Source organism: Cibotium barometz, chromosome 17 (genome assembly GCF_041138505.1).
Source record: "Cibotium barometz isolate CiBa-2024 chromosome 17, ASM4113850v1, whole genome shotgun sequence".
Classification (NCBI taxonomy): Eukaryota; Viridiplantae; Streptophyta; class Polypodiopsida; order Cyatheales; family Cibotiaceae; genus Cibotium; species Cibotium barometz.
Genome location: NC_141062.1, coordinates 48050603 through 48072702, shown reverse-complemented (window position 1 = coordinate 48072702; position 22100 = coordinate 48050603). Strand labels below are relative to the sequence as shown.

The 22100-nt window shown below is 46.3% G+C and overlaps 1 protein-coding gene across 1 annotated transcript in view; it reads right to left on the bottom strand.

Moving 5' to 3' along the window:
• Window positions 1-22100, bottom strand: part of LOC147630108 (DNA gyrase subunit A, chloroplastic/mitochondrial-like) — a 128237-nt gene that overhangs the window by 54291 nt on the left and 51846 nt on the right. Inside the window, exons 2-7 of the mRNA XM_086811027.1 lie at window positions 5317-5386; window positions 5151-5216; window positions 4960-5061; window positions 4817-4861; window positions 4319-4416; window positions 4217-4220 (exon numbers count right to left, since the gene is read on the bottom strand). Of these exons, the coding sequence (XP_086667153.1) occupies window positions 4217-4220; window positions 4319-4416; window positions 4817-4861; window positions 4960-5061; window positions 5151-5216; window positions 5317-5386 (385 nt within the window). The remainder of the gene's footprint in view (window positions 1-4216; window positions 4221-4318; window positions 4417-4816; window positions 4862-4959; window positions 5062-5150; window positions 5217-5316; window positions 5387-22100) is intronic.

Sequence of the window (22100 nt, the reverse complement as noted above, 5' to 3'; positions counted from 1 at the left end):
AGCCCATCTAGGATGCCCATCATGGGTTATACAAGAAGGCTAGAGATATTGATAGCCTGCTGTGAGAATGAGGCTGCTTGATGGCGGGCGAGGATCTCCTGAATCCAGGGCTGATGAGCTGGGGGTGGTCAGGGTCCGCCGGGACGAGAGATAGACACCAGGACGAGGGCATCTAGTTCTCTGAAGTGTGCATGCCCAATCTGAAGTGTACCCATGGGCCTGCTCTACGAGGGGGCACTGTGGTATAGGCTCCCATATCCATAGTGATGGGCTCTGGTGCCTACCTATCCACCCCTCTAGGCTGGAAAAAACTCGTGATGGTAAGCTCAGAGGGGCGAGAATCTCTGAGTAGTGACTCTGTATGTCGGCTGAGCTTCAGTAGGAAAAGTCCAAGGCACCTCTGATCTAGGTGCTCCATGATCCGGAATAAGGGTCCAAAGCCCTCTCTGAATAGATAGTGAAATCTCCCTCTGATCTTATAGTAGACTGGGCACTGGCAAACATAGTGCTCCTCCGTCTTAACCCCCGTCTGATAGAGTCTACATGTCCTGTCCTCTCTGGGTATCCGCTCAGCTCTGCCAGTCTTTATCATCAGTCTATGGGATGATACCCTAAGCTGGCCAATGGCTATCCTCATGGCATGTGACATGAACGCATCGAGATAACTTGGTCTCTGTATGAAACCCTCTGTTGTGGATCTCACGAAATGATCGCTGTAGTACTACATCTTGGTAGGCAATGGGCCTATCGGTGTGATCCGTGTGTTGCGGGTGTCTGACGACGGGACGAGGGCATCTAGTTCTCTGGAGTGTGCGTGCCCGATCTAATGTGACTCCCATGGGCCTGCTGCAAAGGGGCACTGTGGTATATGCTCCCGTTTTCACTATGGTGGGCTCTGGTGCCTCCCTATCCACCCCTCTACGCTTGAAAAAACTCGTGATGGTAAGCTGAGAGGAGGAGTGTTGGGGGCAAGGATCTCTGAGTAGTGACTCTCTCTATGTCGATTGAGCTATAGTAGGAAGAATCCAAGGCACCTCTGATCTGGGTACTCCATGATCCGGGATTGTCACGTGCACCCATGCACTGTGGTACACGGTGACAAACTGGCTCATCAACAGTGCAAGAATCATGTAGAGAAGTAGTACCTTTTAGGATTTATTTGTCGTATGCCGTAACCCCTTTGTGAGCCCAGTTCAGGACATGTCCAGCATGAGCTACGTAGGTCAGTCAGGTCAGTCCTCTTAACCCACTGTGGAGAATTCAACAAGTGTTCATCATTCAAGAGCATGTAGATGTCAGCCATAGCAATAGATGCATTCGGAGCATATAGTTGCATAGCATGTAGATGTGGCCAGCCCTAATGCCAGCCCCAAGGCAGCCCCCAAAGTGTGGGCTAGCCTTGCAAGGGGTATGTTAGCCACAGCAATATATGCATCAGGAGCATATAGCTGCATAGCATATAGATGGGGCCAGCCCTAAGGCCAGCCCCAAGGCAGCCCCCAAAGTGTGGGCTAGCCTTTCAAGGGGTAGACAATCCCCTAGCCATGCATGTAGGCTCAGTCGACCAGCCCTTGGGAGGCTGTATGGCAGTCGGCCAAACCCTTGGAGGTCTTGGGGCCCAATCGGCAAGCTTAGATGGCAATCGGCTAGAAGATGCAGCAAACCGACAGCAGACCGCAGCCGACTAAGCATTAATTGCTAGTCGTGTTTCAGTTGCTACAGCCGACTGACATTTAATGTCAGCCGTGAGCATTTTCTGCCAGCCAACCAGCATAAGAAGCAACCGACTGGCTTCATGTGGTTACATAAAAGGACAGGACCAGTTCAGTCCAGAGATTATCATCAAAATTCAAGCATATATGCTTAGGCTCTTGCCTGTGCATACTTACAGCCCTACTTGTGCTCTCAGCCCAAGGCAAAGAAGCTCAGTCTCTTCAGGAGTATTCAGCACACCTTCCCTCAGTCTCGAGCCAATGTATTTCTCTCGAAGATAGCTTCCAAGTCACCTAAAGCTTATGCACAGTTCTGCCCAGCGTTTGGTCGCTTTGTCCTTGCATTTGACAGTCAGTCAGTCAATTTGACCGCTCAGTCTTGTGGACACGGTTGAGCTTGTATACAGTTCTTCAAAGAAGAAATAAAGCAAATACTCCTACTTGCAAGGGGGGGGGGGGGGGGGGGGGGGGGGGGGGGGCGCCTTCAGTGGGTAATTCGGGACCCCATCTGGTGTCGTCTCTACTACATCTATTTTCAGATTCATGTATGCTGTTTTAAAGGATTGCTAAAGACTCACTAAACTCAAGTTTAAAGAAAGGCTTCGTTGTTTCACACGGTCCTAGCTCGGCACATGCTACAGGGATGAGGGTCCAAAGCCCTCTGTGAATAATCCCTCTGATCTCATAGTAGACTAAGCACTAGCGAACATAGTGCTCCTCCAGCTCAACCCCCGTCTAACAGAGTATATATGTCCAGTCCTCTCTGGGTATCCGCTCAGCTCTGCCAGTCTCTATCCTTAGTCTATGGGATGATACCCTAAGCTGGCCAATGGCTATCCTCAGAGCATGGGACATAAAGACATTAAGATAACCTGGCCTCTTTATAAAACCATCTGCTGTGAATCTCAGGAAATGATCTCTGTAATACTACATCTAGGTAGGCGACGGGCCAATCAGTGTGATCCACGTGTTACGTGTGTATAGCCCCAGTAGATCATATTGAATCACGTGGTTCCTGTCCTAATGTGTAAGCCTAATGTATGGGGAATCTGGATCGAACTGAGATGGAGGGAGCCGGTCCATCTGTAGTCCATGTGCCCGAAATCAAGTTTGTAGTGCAAGTCGGGGGAGTCGAAGTGATCCATCTCCCTCACCCTCTGCATATAAGAGGCTGTCTGGAACAGGGCCTCCATCAACATGGGAGATGCAGCACACACACAAGAGAAGAGAGAGAGAAAGAAAGAAAAAAAGAGATTTATATGAAATGTCTTCAAAAGACCCGATGGGTCTTTGAGACCAAAAGTGGTACAAGAGTCCCATATGGTCCTGGGCTATGGGAAAAGAAACTGAAAATTTAACTCCTTCCTGAAGCAAGCTGTGAATGATGATTATAGAGGATGAGTGCAAATATCCCACAGGCCTTCCACTTGACCCTGCAGCAACAAGCTACATATGACAAGATTATATGCCACTGAATCGAATGCGGTCTTCCATGTTTGTAATGATCGACCACTCTCATACTCAAAATCAAACAGCATCTCTTACACACACGTAATCCACTCACCATGAAAAGGGAAGGAACATAATCATGTGCCACCTTTAATATTTCTTGCTCTATGCCCTGTAATTAGCAGTTCTGTGATGAAGTTTCTTTGCCCAATTTTCTTCCACTTGACCCTGCAGCAACAAGCTCCGTATGACAAGATCACATGCCACTGAATCGAATGCAGTCTTCCATGTTTGTAATGATCGACCACTCTCATGCTCAAAATCAAACAGCATCTCTTACACACACGTAATCCACTCACCATGAAAAGGGAAGGAACATAATCATGTGCCACCTTTTAATATTTCTTGTTCTATGCCCTGTATTTAGCGGTTTTGTGACGAACTTTCTTTGCTCAATTTTCCTCAAAGGCTTTCTACTAATGTAGAGATCTTTCCTTTAAGATACATCTACTCAGATCCCTTACTATGTCTTGTGCACACTTTAGTAATCTCAGCAGCCTTGTGTAATCACCATGATGCTTCTCTTCAGCACATCAAGCTATCACCTTGTAAACTCCAAATAAATTGTTGATCTATGTCCATTTAACCATGGCATATACCCATTGATGAAGCTTGCAACGGTGTCCATAAGACAATCCAGACTGAACTATTAAACACATGGGAAAACCACTGGTAACGCAGGATGAGACAGGACAGATCTAGATTCCATGGTTTCTGAGCAAAATCTTTTTAATGAATGCCTTATAATTTTCTATCAATACCCAGACTACCCGGAGACAGAGATATTAAACAGTCTTACTTTGACAGAAAAGAAAAATGAAACACAGATATTAAAGTCTTAATTTGACAGAAAAGAAAAGTTTGCATAAATAAAGACGGTGACATTTGCAGGCTTACTGATGCATTGGGGTTGTGAATGAGGGTACATAATGCATCCACTACTTCCCCCAAGTTATGAGGTGGTACATTGGTTGCCATGCCAACCTGCCAAATACAGCGCTACCCATATATATCAACAAGTATTAAAGACCTAAGAACACATGCACATAGATCATGTACTTTAATACTATAGGCTTCCCATACAAGGAGTAACTTACAGCAATCCAGAGACACCATTGAGAAGAAGATTGGGTAGCCGAGCAGGTAAAACGGATGGTTCTTTCTGAGAATCATCGAAGTTTGAAATGAAGTCCACCTGAGGCATTGGTGGCAGCTGGTCAGAAATCTGAAAAACGAAGGCGGCTGCATAGCACAACAGTAGTGCAAATGCCCACTATATGTATATTGTCTTCCTCCATGAACACACATTGACATGAATTTGGGATGAAAACAGCCTCCATTGACAGCACAAACATCAATGCAAATGCCCACTGAAAGTTCTTCAAATTTTTATTTTTTTGTCCATGCAAACACATTGAGGTGAGGTGACTCCAAGATGAGAACAGCTTTCATTGGCGCACTAAGTAGCAGAAAACCAAGGTGACTCCGGAATGAGAACAAGTTTCATTGGCATATTAAGTAACAAAAAACACCTGCCTGATACTATTTGAAGCTAGAGTTCATAGACTGCATTTGAAAGAAATTAGATATCTCACCGTATCTAACTCAAGATCTGCCAGAAGCATGGCCTCAGAGAGTGCCTGCAAAAAGGTATATTCAAATATCCCTTCCAAATCTTTTCATTGGGTGTCTCTGGAAGCCAAAACAATGTATGACAAAAAAAAAATGTAGAGCTTACTTCAAGCCTACATTCTGTGTAACGCATAGCAGCTGGCGGGTCTGCATCCACAGACCCAAAGTTTCCATGTCCACTTATGAGTGGAGATCGTAAGGAGAAGCCCTATCAAAGAGAACTTGTATCAGAGAAAAGTATCGCAAAGAACTTCCAGCAAAAAATCTATCACGGATCTGGATTTAAGTTGATGTTACCTGAGCCATGCGGACCAACGCATCATATACAGCAGTGTCACCATGAGGATGAAATTTACCAAGAACCTGTAACATCAACAAGATGATGTACATCAGAACATGCTTTCTGGCGTGTAACTTTCTCGATTCAGACAGCAAGCAAAAAGAATCACATTATCAGGCTTACCTCACCAACAACACGCGCAGACTTCTTGAAAGGCTTCTTTGAAGAAAGGCCTAATTCATGCATGGCAAAACTGCCATAAGAAAATCTCTAGAAAATTAGACATCTCGTCGATGCAGAAATGCTTTGTAATCCAAACATATATGAGTATATCAGACTCGGCAACATCCATGGGGGAATAGGAAAAAAATCAGTTGAATACTAAATATCCACAATATATTAAGCTTTTGCCAAATAAAAGAGCATAATATTGTACCTATACTCGTAAACCATAAACCAAAAATACAATTTGTTACCTTTGTAAGAGCTATACACAAAGCTTCACAGCATAAACTCCCATAAACCATATAGAATATATGCTCTACAGATCCTTACTATATAGTCAGCACCCCATAGTTTAGGTCCAGTTCTACATTCTTTAAGACTCAGATCTCGATTCTTTCAAGAGCAACAGGACTGACTCAGCAAGGAAGTTGTGGAGCCTTATAGTTCTTTTCAACTAAATGTAGCGCTACAAATACTGAGCAATTCTTAAACATGTGACTAGTAACCACTTTCAAAGCATCAAGCATGTAAGCTCTACAAATGCTGAGCAAGTCTGAACCACATAATGATCAACCACTTTCAAACCACCAAGCATCACAAATAGCTCCCCCAATCAGGGTGCAATATGTCTTCCAGAAGATGCTTCCACTAGCAGGAAGCCAGCTCAGCGACTTACAAAGTATTTACATCTGTGAATAGACAACACTAGCATCATTCAAGAATACCTATACACGTTTTTGTATCTAGGTTATGAGTTTATGTAACTGCCTGGGGGACTTGAAACACTCATACCATTAACGTGTCACATGCATCCCGCACTTGGATGCCATGTCGACATGTCTGTACAGGACAAGTGCAGACCTAAGGCTGGACGACAAGCATTTTGTGAGCCCTTCTCTAGGCACGAGTCACTGGTGTACTACCAAAGGTGGTCATTTGCGTCATGCGTGCCCTGCACCGTCTTGTTGTGCCCGTCTAGCATAGTCATTGTAACCCACTAGCAGTAGGAAATGATGTACAAGTCACCCAGACAATTATTAGACACATGTCCAGTGTCCAAGGAAACTCAGGTCCGTGTCTAGATATGTAGGCAAGAGCCTTTGTTGCATGTGAACCCTACTCGCACGTACTAGCAGCAACTGAAACATACGGGGAGCAAAGACCTTTTCAAAGGTTATGTAGGACCATATGGGCAAGTTTGGATGGACCATATCCATGGGCGGCTCCCCAACCCCAACCCCAACCCCCTCCCCCTCCCCCTAGTCTCTCTCTCGCTTCTTCCATGGCTTCCCCCTTGTGCAACCCGATGAAGGCAACCTTTATGGTCACAAACAAGAGGCTAACAAATGTGGAAAAGGAGATGAAGGAATGGAATGCGGAGATGGAGGGATGGTGGAAAGAGAAAGCCAACTTTCTCCAAATGGTATTCAATGAGGGTAAGCGGTGGAAAGAGGAGAAGGAAGACCTTATAGCAGAAGTCAAAGACCTTCACGGGGAAGTCAACACACTCAAAGGCGTAATTTCAGCTCTTCAGAGGGAGCTTGCACAGGCTAAGGCAAATGGTGGACTTGAAGAAGGTGAAATTCAGCCATCCATGATAGAAGAGCTCAAGGTTATCAAGGAACAAGTACCGGCAATTAAGGAAGAACAGAAGCAACACAAAGCAAAGACTTCCTCATGGGTGGAAGTCATCACCAAGACTCAAAGGTTTAAGGAAGATGGATGAAGCGGAGAAGTGGATAGAGGTCGCCAAGAAGGGTAAAGGTAAGGAGATAACAACCCCTACACCTACAATCATTAACATGACTTTGGAATAGGAACAACGAAGACGTACACGTGCTTTGCATGTGAGGATTACCGGCCTTAAAGACGGGGATAAAGTTGAAGAGGAGGTGAAAGAGCTTATGGTGTTGATGGGGATTGACAGTCCGGCACACGCAAAAGCCTGGAGAGTGGGCAAAAAAAAGCAGAGGCAACGGGGAAACATCAAAGGAAAGAGCTCTCATACTTCGCTTCCCCTCTATTGAGGCGAAGAAGGAGTTCTTGAAGAGGCGACCCACTTTAAAGAATACAGGCATTTTTCTTGGTGACGATCTTACTCTTTCACAGCTTGCACATATGAAGGAAGTCATGCCGCCAGAGATTAGGGCGGCAAGAGAAAAGGGAAAGATAGCATTTTATAGAGAAGGGAGGGTGGTCATCGTGGAGCGACGCTCTGCATGACGGTGCGAGACCTATGGGACCAAATTAAAGCTGGCAACCTGGAACTGCAATGGATCCCTCAGACTTGATGTAGGTGCCTTTGAGAACAGCTTTAGAGATAGAGATATAGTCTTCTACTCGGAGACTCACCAGGCCCCTAGTCAGATGAAACCACAGGTGACAGGATATAGATGGGAGATGTTGGGGTAAAGGCATTATGCCCACCCTTATAGTGTGTACTAGCCCATAAGTTTTATAGTACATAGTACACTTAGTACTTTTAATGTACTAAGTGCACTATGTGTCCTAGAGCAAATATACATGCGTGATAGGGGAGTCACACACTCATATACTGTGAGTTGACTTATCCCCACATGTGTCTCTCTCTCTCTCTCTCTTCTTCTCTGTGTGTATGTCTCCCACATGAAACCCTAACTCTCAGCTCCTTCAATTGGTATCAGAGCAAGCTGCGTTTTAGGGTTTCAGGATTCCTCTAATTTGACTATGCGTTCCCATGTTGCTACACCTTTAGTCTTCGAATCTCTCTGTGATCGCTTTGCTTACAGGTAGTAGCTTTCGCTTCACACACCATAACCTCCAGTGCAGGGCAGCGCGCAGCATTGAAGAGCCACGGGCAGAGCTGCAGCGCTGGAAGTCGCCTGGGTGTGCTGCGTGTGCAGAACTGGTCGCCTGTGTGCAGTGTTGGCCAAGAGTTGCAACAAGGCGTTGGACGTCAGACGCCTGGCCACCGCAAGCAGAGCATCGCATACACTAAGGCCTGACCACCGCAAGGCGTAGCAACGCACACCACAAGGCGGATAAGCGCACGCAGGTGGTGAGCGATGTCTGCCTTCTTCGCCTCGCCAGGAGACGTGGGTTCCCTTATTGGCTCGCATCAACTTTGCTGACTCGTTCCCCTCCGTCGGCTTCCACTTCACAGTCAGTCGCTACCTGCCTTTAGCCACTGCACAAACTGCGCAGCCCGACTACAAAGGTCTGATGCAGCCCGACGTCACTTGCACGAATACACAATACCTGCACAGCAGCAGCAGCATCATCAGTACACGAAGCAGCAAATACAAAGCCCCCCCTTTTCTGCAACAGAAATCAAAAATTGTCTGAGCTATTTGCTTCAATTTTGGGATTTGTTTGTCCATTATCATCAATTGAGCAGGTACAAGTCCAAATTGCTCAGATTTGAGCACAATTGGCAACAATTGGGTAACATTGGTCACATTCCGGGTCAATTTGCAAGAAATTGGGTGTCAAAATTTGGGGCTTTTGATGTAGTTGTGCCATTGGGCATTCATACATGCTGAATGATGTGAGCAATCTCACATTTGGGGCAAAATTGCAGGAAATTGGAGTGCAAATCAAAAGGCTTTTGTGCCAATTGGGTTGATTTGCATGCAGGCACTGGCATTTGATGCTTTGGGCAATGTGTTGATGCCTGTCAAGCACTCAATGTGCCATTGAATCAAGGGGCTTTTATGTATTGGATGTATATGTGGCCAGGGGGAAGCATTGTGAAGACTCTGGATGCCTTCATGTGCATTAATGTACCATTCATGATCAGAAATTGATCTTGAATCAAGGGGCTTTTCAAGATTTTGTGCTTGTTGAGCTTGGCAAAGCAGCAGGGAAGACTTTTATGCCTTGAACCCTCAGAAATCCACTTGCAATCAAGGGGCTTTTGCCCAATTTCTATCCGGGACTGTTGTATGCAGTGGTGGGGACTGTCAAGGTCTGATTTTCCCTCATTTGGACAGCCAAGAGAGCATTTATTGCTGCTGTACTTGCTGGTACAGATTTGGTACAGCATTGGTGAGCACTTAGTACTGTTGTACAGTACTTTGGAAGAGAAACAGAGCACATCTAAGGTGCTGTCATAAATCTGCAGCAACCAGATTTTGGTGATTTTATCACATTCAGTGGGAGAAGAGTTGCATTCGTGCTTCCGCAGTGGGAGATAAACTTTGGGAGAACAACTGTGAGCACTTTGTGTGCTTTGGTGCAGTGTTTGCACATCTTGCAGGGAGTCAGGCATTGACTGTGTCAAAGGTTGCATATTGCTATGGCAACCACAGGTGAGAGCTCTTCATCGCTTCACATCAAAAAGCTTGAAGGCTCACATAATTATGACATTTGGCAAACCCAGTGCTATAATGTGTTGCTCCAGAAAAAGCAGCACAAGCCCATCAAAGAAAGGGGTGTAATGCCCGCTTCTCTTACTGCTGAAGAATGGGAAGATATGGATGAGCTAGCAAGATCCACCATCATGTTGTCTGTGTCAGACACTTTACTTTTCAACATACGTGAAGAGAAGACAGCTTGGGGAATGTGGCAAAGATTGCAGGACTTGTATGCCCAGCAAAGTGCCTCAAGCAAAGTGTATTGGTTGAAGAAACTCATAGGTCTTCAAATGAAGTAAGGGGCGTCTATGACAGCCCATCTAAATGAGTTTAATGGTGTTGTCAGCCAGGTCATCAATCAAAAGTTGGCAATGGACGATGAGTTCAAAGCCACCTTTCTCTTATGCACTTTGCGAGAGAGTTGGGACATATTCAGGACAGCCACTAGCAATTCAAATGCTATGCTGTCATATGCAGATGTGGAGGGTGCTCTCCTTCAAGAGGAGATGAACAGGAAGAACAACTCTGTTGGAAAGTCCAATGCAATGAATGCACGTGGGAGATCCCAGCAAAGGGGTAAAAGCCAAGAACGGGGAAGGAGCAAGTCCCGCTCCAAAAAGAACTTGGAATGCCATTATTATGGCAAGAAGGGACATATCAAAAAGCAATGCTACAAATGGAAGAATGATGAAAAGGAAAAGGGCAAAGGAAAAGACAAAGACAAAGATGAAGCCAAAGATGCAAAGCCAAAGGGCAAAAGTGGAGTCAAGATTGAAGAAGTCAATGTGTCACATGCAGGTGACAGCGAGGATGAAGTCGTATTCACGTCTTCACTTGATGCCCATTCACTCCTTACAGGAGATGGTCATGGTATGCACTCATGGATCATTGATTCACGTGCCTCCTTTCATGTCACAGGTTGCAGAGACTTGTTTGTCACGTATACTGCTGGCAATGAAGGAGTAGTTTATTTGGGTGACAACCATGCATGCAAGATTCTTGGCAAAGGTGATGTGAGGCTTGTGTTTTCAGATGGCTCACAGCTTATGCTCCATGATGTCAGGCATGTGCCTGAGATCAAGAAGAACCTGCTTTCTACTGGACAGCTTTCTACTGGACAGCTTGATGATGCTGATTATGTTACCACATTTGGTCGTGGAAAGTGGAAGATTAGTAAGAGCTCACTGGTTGTTGCCAGAGGCTCTAAGGTGGACACTCTTTACTTCATGCATGCTAATGTTTGTCACCACGATAATGTAAATGCAACCGAGCTGCCGCAAATCTCTATGTGGCATAGCCGGTTGGGACACATGAGTGTCAAAGGAATGGAGCAATTGTCGCGTCTTGGTTACTTGCCTTCTCTAAAGTTCTCAAGTTTTCAGTTTTGTGAGCATTGTATATATGGCAGGCAACTCCAGTGCCCCCACAAGAAAGCTCTTGGACAGAAAGATGCTCAGTTAGAGCTTGTGCATACAGATGTATAAACATTCTCAGTGTTTCAGAAGTTTGTTGCTCATGTTGAGAATCAAACTGGCAAAACACTAAAGGCTTTGCGTTCCGACAATGGTGGAGAGTATATGTCCAAACAGTTTCAGGACTTTTGTGATGCTAAAGGCATCAAGAGGGAGCTCTCTACTCCTTATGATCCTCCACAAAACGGGACAACAGAAAGGATGAACAGGACCATTCAGGAGAAGGTCCGTTCTATGTTGTCACATGCTGCGTTACCTCATGGTTTTTGGGCTGAAGCTGTTATGACAGCCGTTCACCTTATAAACAGGTCACCTAACACGAGGCTTGGTGGGAAAGTGCCAGAGGAAGTATGGACAGGGAAGCCTCCGTCCTACAAGCACTTGAGAGTGTTTGGTTGTGTTGCGTACGTGCACATACACAGGGAAATACGCACCAAACTTGATCCTAAGTCTCACAAATGCATACTCCTAGGATATGGTGACAGAGGTGAAATGGGGTATAGAATTTGGGATCCAGTGAATAGAAAGATTATACGCAGCAATGATGTCATTTTTTATGAAACATGCATGTATAAGGAGCCCGCAAGGCAACAGGAGCCTGGCAGAGTCATCTTTGATGATGATGGACATCATGGACAACAACCAAGGGCTGTAAATCAGCCATTACAGCAGCAAAACCAGCCCTTAAATGGTGCTGAAAATGGTCCAAATGGACAGCCAAAGATGGCAGAAGATATCCCTATGGATATCCCACAGTTAGAGGAGATACCGGGCATGATCTTTCAACCTTATGGCATGGAACAGGAGCCACCAATAGGTGATATGCAGGCTGGACAGCAACCAAAAAATGATGGTCATTGGGTACGGAGGTCCACAAGACCCTCCAGAATCCCTGACAGGTTTGTTCCAGGGGTTGACTACTTGATGCTCACTGGTTGTGGGGAGCCCTCATGTTATAAGGAGGCTTTACAGAGGGCAGACAAGGCTCTTTGGGAGCGTGCTATGAAGTCAGAGATGGATTCTTTGCACAAAAATGGAACATCGAAGTTGGTGCATTTGCCTACAGGCAAGAAGGTATTGCCATGCAAGTGGGTTTACAGGCTCAAAGTTGCACCTGATGCAAAGCCAAGATACAAAGCCAGGTTAGTGGCTAAGGGCTTCAAGCAGGAATATGGTGTGGACTTTTATGAGATCTTCTCTCCAGCGGTAAAAATGACCACACTTAGAGCTGTATTAGCTTTGGTTGCTCGTGATGATCTGGATTTGATTCAAATGGATGTGAAGACTGCTTTTCTTCACGGGGATCTCCATGAGGAGATATATATGCAACAGCCAGAGGGTTATGCAGTGAATGGAAAGGAGAAGCTTGTATGCAAGTTGAAAAAGAGTCTTTATGGGCTCAAATAGGCACCAAGGGAATGGTATCATAAATTTGATACATTCATGAAATCCGAGGATTTCAGGAGGAGTGACATAGATCACTGCTTATACACCAAGTAAGCTTTGGATGGCAGTCTATTGATTCTCATCTTGTATGTTCATGATATGTTGATTGCCGGGAAATCTCATAAAGAGATGGATGCCTTGAAGAAGAGGCTGCATCATCAGACCTTTGATATGAAGGATTTGGGTGATGCAAATCACATTTTGGGTATGCGGATACTTCGGGACAGAAATCAGCATGTGTTGTATTTGTCTCAGAAGGAATACATTGGCAAAGTTTTGCAGAGGTTCAATATGGATGGGGGGAAGAAGACTAGTACTCCTTTGCCTCCATATGTGAAACTCAGTGCTATGGACAGCCCACAGTCAGATAGTGGCAGGGCTGATATGGCCAAGATTCCGTATGCTTCAGCTTGTGGCAGTCTCATGTATGCCATGGTTGCTACCAAGCCGGACACTGCATTTGCAATGGGAGTAGTTTCTCGATACATGGCCAACCCTGGCAAGAAGCATTGGGAAGCAGTGAAAGGTGTCATGAGATACCTGAAGGGCACACAGGATATGTGCATATGCTTTGGCAAACAGGATGCATTAGTGCATGGTTACACGGATTCAGATTATGCCGGTCATCCAAATAACCGGAAGTCTACTACCGGTTATGTGTTTACATTCACAGGAGGTGCTGTGTCATGGATATCCAGGATGCAGAAGTGCACTGCCTTATCTACTACAGAGGCCGAGTATATTGCAGCCACAGAGGCTTGCAAGGAGGCATTATGGCTATCTCGGTTAGTGGTTGATTTGGGTTATACAGGGGATATTCCATTGTTGCATTGTGACAGTCAGAGTGCCATCCAGTTGGCAAAGAACCCTGTCTTTCATGCAAAGACGAAGCATGTGGATGTGAAGTATCACTTCATCAGAACAAGCAGATTCAGCTTGTCAAAATTCATACGGATGACAACCCGGCTGATCTGTTGACAAAGAGTTTGCCTCCAGAGCGATTTGCTCATTGCAGACACTTGATGGGCATTGGATGAGGCCAGTTTCAGCCTTGATATGGCCTTGTATATTATCATGTACATGCTGATTTTTCTTTTCCTTTACTTAAGGGCACTTTGCCTTTAAGTGGGAGGTTGTTGGGGTAAAGGCATTATGCCCACCCTTATAGTGTGTACTAGCCAATAAGTTTTATAGTACATAGTACACTTAGTACTTTTAATGTACTAAGTGCACTATGTGTACTAGAGCAAATATACATGTGTGATAGGGGAGTCACACACTCATATACTGTGAGTTGACTTATCCCCACATGTCTCTCTCTCTCTCTCTCTCTTCTTGTCTGTGTGTATGTCTCCCACATGAAACCCTAACTCTCAGCACCTTCAGGAGACAGCTTGCAGAGTAGGGACGAGATCAGTACACAGTAGTAGAGGACGGGGGGGGGGGGGGGGGGGGGGGGCAGTTCTTTTCAGGGAGGAGCTGCAACCGCTTCTACACATCGTTCGGAGAGATGATCAGGCCAGATATATGTGGGTGAGACTGAGGGCCGACCCCAGTTGCATAGAAACGCGTTTCATACAGGTTCGAAATGTACGAAACGTTTTGAAACCTTTCGTCCTGCATGAAACGCGTTTTTTTCATCATGCATATTTTAAAAACCTTAAAAACGAATCCTTTCGTGAATCGTACGGCGCACTTCGTTCACGCTTCCCAGTGGCGGCCGCCTGTGACTTCGCCGATTTAAGTGCCAGCCTTCCATCGCTTGTGTCAGCCCGCCTGCTCCTTGGTGTCCTTGGGCCTTGTGGAGGTCTTCCAAAGGGGTAATGTCATGTTTTGCTTTAAGTTGGTTTTCTCTGCACAACTCACAAAGCAGCACACTTTTTTCTCTTCCATCAATATTTATGGCATATCTTCCACGGTCCATCCTTGCTCTATTGAGGCCTGACTTCTAAGACTATCTACCAACAATCTGCATTTATCCCCGCCTTGTAGGATGCCTCGAACAGGTGATTCTCTTTGGAACAATGTCACCTTCGAGTCTAGATATGGTGGCTCGGGCTCCAGAAAGTGGAAATGCAACTTTTGTGCTAATAAGCACCATGGCAGTGTCACCAGGTTGAAGGCACATTTGTCACAAACAAAGGGTTTTGGCATTGGGCCATGTAAGCATGTGCCACAAGAAATCTATGATAGCCTTAAGGCTTGGAAGGCCATGCAGCTAGGTATCCCCCTTGAGGATATCCCCAATCTGGGAGAGCTTGAAGCACGTCAAAGTGTCTCCAAGAGAACTCGCAGTATCAGAGAGGAAGATACCAGTGGGTGAGGTTGCAGGTGGTTCTAGCTCGGCACCTCGAGCCAAAAGAACTAGTCTTCTAGTGTTCAAGAAAGGACATGTACAGGCAGGGATGCAAAAGGCTGCCATGAAAGAGGCAACGAGGGAGTTGATGAAGTTGTTTATTCAATGTGGATTATCCTTCCACATTGTCAGGACTCCTCGATGGAAGAAGGCAATGAGAGCTATCTCCCGCATTGGGTGTGAGTGGGATGGCCCCTCCTACGAGACATTGCGCACTACTGAGCTTCGCAAGGAGCAAGTGGCTGTGGAGATGGAGCCTCTCAAGGCCACTTGGGCAAAGTATGGTTGTACCTTGCTTTGTGATGGATGGACAGATGTGCGGAAGAGAAATGTGTACAACATTCTTGTGTCCTCCTGCAAAGGCACAATGTTCATTCGTGCCATAGATGCATCGGTGCCAGGGATAGTGGTTACAGGGGAGTTCATTATGTCCCACATGCGCCAGGCAATCAATGAAATTGGGCCTGATAACATTGTGCAGGTGATCACGGACAATGGGTCCAATTGTGTATCCATGGGCAGGATGTTAGAGGAGGAGTTTCCCAAGATTGTGTGGACACCTTGTGCAGCACACAGCCTTGACTTGATGATTGAGGATGTGGGGAAGCTTGATTGGGTGAGCCATGTATTTTCAGCTGCATCTACCATGGTGAACTTTGTCACAAAGAGGCCAAAGGTTTTGAGCATGTCGAGGGCCAATAGTGATCTTGAGCTTCTAAAGCCCTCCAAAACTCGGTTTGCATATATGTTTGTTGTGGTGGAGACTAGTGAGAGTGCGACATGGCTTATTACGCACTATTGTGTGTCGTGAATGGACAGCATGGGAGGACAAGGATGAGCCCAAGTCTATAGCATTCTCTCGTATGGTCATGAGAGATACTTGGTGGCAGGATGCAGAGGGACTTGTGAAGGCACTTCAGCCCATGTATAGTGTCCTTCGGCTCACAGACATGGAGGGGAGTACCATTGGGCTGCTTTATGAGTTCATGGACAGAATTGGTGAAGCTCTCAATGATTTCACTACCTTGTCACGTGACAGGTGCTCACCCTTGGGCTTTAACTTTAGTCTTTGAGTCTTTCTCTTGAGTCTTCCTATAAGTTATTTTATAAATCTTGATCTCTTATGTATGTCACATGTTACATGTAGAGTTCAAGATATTAAGGAGATCTGGAATCGGCATTGGGATTGGTTTCATAGGCCAATCCATGCTGTTGCTCACATTTTGCATCCCCTTTGGAGGAATGAGGAGCTAGAGTCAGGATGGATCGAGTACATTACCAAGTTGGTGGGAGTGGGAGGTGATATACAGCTTATGAGAAAGCTCGAGGATGAGCTTCTCATTTACCGCAGCGGTAGCCATATGTTTGGGCGAGCTACTGCATTGTTCAGGGAGACACAGTTGGAGCCAGTGTCTTGGTGGGAGAAATACGGTATTGGGACACCCAACTTGGTAGGGTTTCTTGATTCTTGAATCTTGTATCTTTGTCTCCTGAGTCCTATTCTTTCAAAATCTACATTCAAATGCTACTCTCTTTTTGACTCTAACTTAACATTCTTTTTTGTACAATGTAGAGACGGATTGCATTGAGAGTTCTCTCCCAGGATTGCAGTTCAGGGCCTTGTGAGAGAAACTGGAGTACATGGGCTCTTTTCACACGAAAAAGAGAAATAGACTCTCCTCAGCACAATTGGAGAGGCTTGTCTTTTGTCATTGCAATCTCCGATTGCTAGAACAAAAGGGTCATCCCATTGAGCCTCGCCAAGTGAATCCAGATAAGATTGATATCATGAAGTGCAAGGAGTTTCCCGACATTCCTCAGGAGGAGAGAGACATCTATTCTATGCTCTATGAGGAGATCATGGCTCCGGCTCGCACTACACGATCTTCTCGAGAGGCTAGTACTAGTGGTGCACCTGCACCTCTAGAGGATGAGGCATTTGAGGACTCGGCTACCGGCAGTGACCTTGAGAGTGAGGCTGCAGAGGCAGAAGATGCAGAAGAGGATGCAGATAGTAGCTAGCTGCTGCCAGTATCATTTTATTTGGACATGTTATTTAGTTTGAACTTTGGACATGTTATTTATTTTGATCTTGGATTTTGAGTCATGACTCATCACCCACGTGGTGATCCTTTTGATTTTTGTTTAGTCATCAGTGATCACCCACGTGATTTGTGATATCATCATATCTTACATGTATTTTGTTTTTATTGAAATGAATTCAATGTGGTCTCTTATAAGTTATGTCAACAGTTTTTTCTTTTGTATATTTCAAGTAAAAAATATACATGTTTTTTCTATTTTGTATGAAACCTTTTTGTACCCGTTTCTTACCTTTTATGAAACGTTTCAAAACGTATGAAACCCATTTCATACCTGCCGTTTTTGAAACGCCTGGCAACACTGGGGCCGACACAGGCAAATTCCTGTATATTGCCATATGCTATTTTGCTCCTAGTACATCGACATATGCAGCACCTAGAGGGCAGTCTCCTTTCTCTGTGCTAGATGATGACATATGGGAGTTCTCTAGGGATGGAGACATCATCTTGTTAGGGGACTTTAATGCCCGGACGGGCAACCGCCAGACAGCCTTTTATGATACCTCAAAGGAGATGCTGAGAGAGCTGGACACTCTGGATATGGGATTAGACAGACGCTCACAGGATGTGGAGTGCACAGAGTATGGGAGATATTTGGTAGATATGGGGACTGCACATGGGTTGGCCATACTTAATGGCTTGCAGAGGTTTTCGTCAGCAGCTGGATTTACTTGCTTTCCACATAGACATGGTGCTAGCACAGTGGATTATGTTATGGCTATGCCGAGCATTGTTTCATGCATTGAGGACTTCACAGTTGGATCTCGGCCCATTGGGGTAGTAGTGGATCATGCATTGTTGACATTGACCATCTCTATTCACTTTACCACAGCTCAGAGGACACGAGGGGCAGATCACACTCGATATACTTTTACTTCAGAGACTGATGCTGTCTACAAAGATGGGATTTATAGACGTCTGTACACAGAGGAGCCAGGGAGACCTTTGGAAGAGCTGACACATATACAGACAGAGACTTTACAGGATGCAGCGAGAGAGGCATATCCACATACTCAGCCTGGCCAGAGACAGCGTTCTCGGTGTATGCCCCAGAACAGCTGGTATGATGAGGAGTGCGCGGGAGGTTGCTTTGGGAGTCACTACTCACCCACACTCACGTATTGCCTTCCGACGCCTTGTGCGAAGGAAGAAGCGGGCCTTCCTTGCTCAGCTAGAGCAGGAATTATACCAGCTGTTCTTGAGCCAGAGTTCGAGGGAGGCTTGGCGTTTGTTTCATGAGTCCTCCCCTGCTTTGGCCATCACTTCTACAGAGGTCCGGGGTAGCTATGCAGCATCTCTATATACAGTTCCTGGACAGACACCTTTTCTTGACCCGCCAGCACCATGCCCATAGACATGTACTTTCTTTACCCGCAGAGATGGTAAGGAAGGCCATTGATAGGATGAAGACTGGGAGAGCATATGATCATGATGGATTGGTTGCTGAGCACTTTATTCATGCGAGAGACATGCTGGCAGCACTTCTAGCAGTGATGTTCAATCGTGCTATGTGTGAAGGCTTACCCGAGACTTGGAGTAGGTCCACCATCGTGCCTTTCTTAAAGTCAGGGGACCCTATGGAGCCAGGGAATTATCACACTATTATGATTGGTCACACACTAGCACGATTGTATGCATCCATTCTTGAGCAGCAATTGAGTAGATGGGCAGAGAGAGAGGGCATTCGAGCAGAGGGACAGGCAGGGTTCAGTAGAGGTTTCTCTACTCTTGACCACATCTTGACTCTGCGGGCCATTATTGAGGAGGGCAAGTCGCATGGGCGACGGATTTATTGTAGCTTTGTGGACTTCCGCAAAGCATTTGATACACTACCCAGAGCCACATTGATGAGGCGATTACAGGAGATGGGGGTACCCACAGAGCTCATATGGGGGATTATGGCTTCATATAGATCAGTTGCGGGGCAGGTACGCACCCCAGAGGGGGTCTCTACTTTGGTTCACTCCACTATAGGAGTGAAGCAAGGTTGCCCGTTATCTCCTTCATTGTTTGGTATGTATGTGGATGAGGCTTCTGACTACATTGAGAGATTGGGGGACAGAGGAGCCCAGCTAGCAGGTACATGGATCCCACTATTGTTATATGCTGATGATATTGTGTTGATCTCTGACTCCCCTGAGGGTATGCAGCGTCATCTGGATGCTTTACATGAGTTTGCACATGATAGTGGATTGTCTGTCAACCCTGGCAAAACCAAGGTTATGGTGTTTAACACCACGCCACAGTGGGTTAGGCGATCAGCTCCCACATTTACATATGGGCACGAGATTGTGGAGAATACAGATGCATATACATATCTTGGGGTAGTATTCAGTGGGCCAGTGTTTTCGATGAGGAGAGCAGCAGAGACTAGATTGACTAGAGCACATGCAGCCCTGGGTGGTTTGGAGAGGATGTGTTCGCAGGTTCAGTTTCAGGAACCTCGAACGAAACTTTGGCTTTTCAACACTCTAGTGACATCAGCTATGCTTTATGGAGTGCAGATATGGGGACCTTCAGTGGGCCATCACAGCGCAAGCAGATGGAGAGGTATGGAGAGGCCTTTGGTATCTATGATTGCTAGGATTATTAGAGCCAAGGCCTTGGTACCTCATGAGATTATTCGAGCAGAGCTGGCAGCTGCCCCTCTGGTGATTGAGGCTCTTACGAGATCGGTCTCCTACATACATGGCTTGTGGGATCTCCCCCGAGACAAATATGCACGCCTCGCCCTTGAGTCCTCCCGACAGTTAGCTTTACAGGGAGACACGGCTTGTTGGTATGGACAGATGACATCTTGGTTCCAAGCACATGGTTTTAGCATGGACAAATTGCCTGCCTTCCAGTATTCTCTGGAGGTACCCTCTCTCTCTCACACGGTCAGAGATTACCAGACTCATTCGTCAGGATTTAGTTCAGCTGGACATTAGGAGGACATGGATACAGCCGACTGAGGAGCTGGGCACGAAGATGGCTTTCTACAGAGAGCATTTTCTTCAGCTCACAGCAGATGGTTTTGTGATCAGACCCAGTTACATGGATGTACACTTGTCTCATGCAGTGCGATGTGCTATTGGTCAGATTCACACATCCTCACACCAGCTTGAGATTGAGATTGGCCAATATAGAGGTATACCAGCTGAGGCCAGGATATGTCGAGTATGCCATGGGGAGCCAGAGACAGAGCTGCATTATATATGCCATTGTACTGCATACTATGAGATACGTGGTCGTTTCCACTGTTTATTCAGAGAGGGTTTTGGACCACTTTCCAGAGTCATGGGGTACCAGGACCAGAGGTGTTTGGGATTGTTCTTGCTTGAGCTACGGAGATATAGAGATAGCCTGCTTAGGCGCACAGAGAGCCAGACTCAGAGGCACATTACAGACTTCTTTAGTCCAGCCATCACTGCGCCAGATGGACCACAGCAGAGCAGCAGGACATGGATACCGCCCACACCAGCGGTACACTGATCGTGCGATTGAGCTTGGGTGGTCCAGACGCCCACGTCTACGGAGGAGGGCATCCCAGCATAGACAGAGGTTGCAGCGGCGGATTCGGATTATTCTTGCGAGACATGCGGGACACCCAGTCAGGGTGCTGACCACAGAGGATATTGAAGAGATCCGCCAACGTTCGATGAGACACATATTATGAGATGGAGGCACCTCCATAGTGTATCCCCCCGTCCCACATGATATTGTATCCCCTCACTGTACTCCACTCACCTCCATAGCGTACCCCCCCCCTCACTATATTCACACCCTATAAGGGTTTCTGTTTACCTTCCAATTCCAGTTTCATTTTCTAGGTGCCAGTAGTATCATCTTTATTTTTCATTTTCTGGTTTTTTATCCAGACATTGTATCAGTTCCACCATGATGTAACTTTTTGGTCTCATAGGTCATTACGGCCTTTTGAAGACGTTAATATAACATTTCATTTCATTTCCCTCCCTCACCCAACCGACCACCCCCCCCCTTACCTCACCCCACCGACCACACCCTGGCTCCCTCAACCCACCGACCAACCCCCCCTCCTCTCTTTCCCCATTCTCTCTCTCCTCACCGTCACCCCCTCCCCCTCATCTCTCTCTCCCTCCCTCACCCAACCGACCACCCCCCCCCCCTTACCTCACCCCATCGACCACCCCCTCGCTCCCTCAACCCAACCAACCCCCCTCCTCTTTTTCCCCATTCCACCGACCAATGCCAAGGGCTGTCCGCAGCCAATGGGCAGCCCACACTAGCCCAAGGCCAAGGTCTGGCCCATAAGCCCCAGTCAGCCAGCCAAAAAAGGGGAGAAAAAACCACAACTAGGCAAGTTGGCCAGCCATACATAGGTCAGCCAGCATGACTTCAAGCCCAGCGGCAAGCACATCTCTAGTCTAATAGACCCCACCCTAATCATGTGGGGTGCCTACCTGTGATCATGGCCATATTTTATAGTTATACTATTCATGATAATACTAATGAAAGTAGAAAAAGAGTGGGGTACTTAACGTACCTTATCTTATCAATACTTTCCATACTCGTTTTGAGCACGTATTGTGCGTATTGCCTAATTTTCCTAACCACCTTGGCCAGCCCCTATGTAAAGAGGCAAAAAAACCACCCTCCTATTAGCATATAGCATCTCCAGTTGCTGGCTTTTCTGGTGTCTACGTGTCTACGGGGGCCATTTCCATGCTCTGGCATCCCCATATTTTCCCCTATTTTATGGGCCTTTGATGTGGGTTGCCCACCCTTTTTATGGATATTTTACCTATTTTCAGGTCGTGTAGGAGCCTAGGAGACAGTCGGCCAGCTCATCCAGGAGTGTATATATATGCTCCCCTCTTCCTCACTTTTCATCATTCTTGATCACTTTGGTGAGCACCCTCAACCATCTACCTACGAAGTCCACTCCTCGCCTACGGGCTGGTTGTATCCACTCTTTTCTTGAGGATTAGTGCATCAGCATTTTGTTGTTTTCTCTCCTCTCTCTTGGAGCTTCAGCGTTTTTGTCACTTGTCTACATCTTTCTACTGCC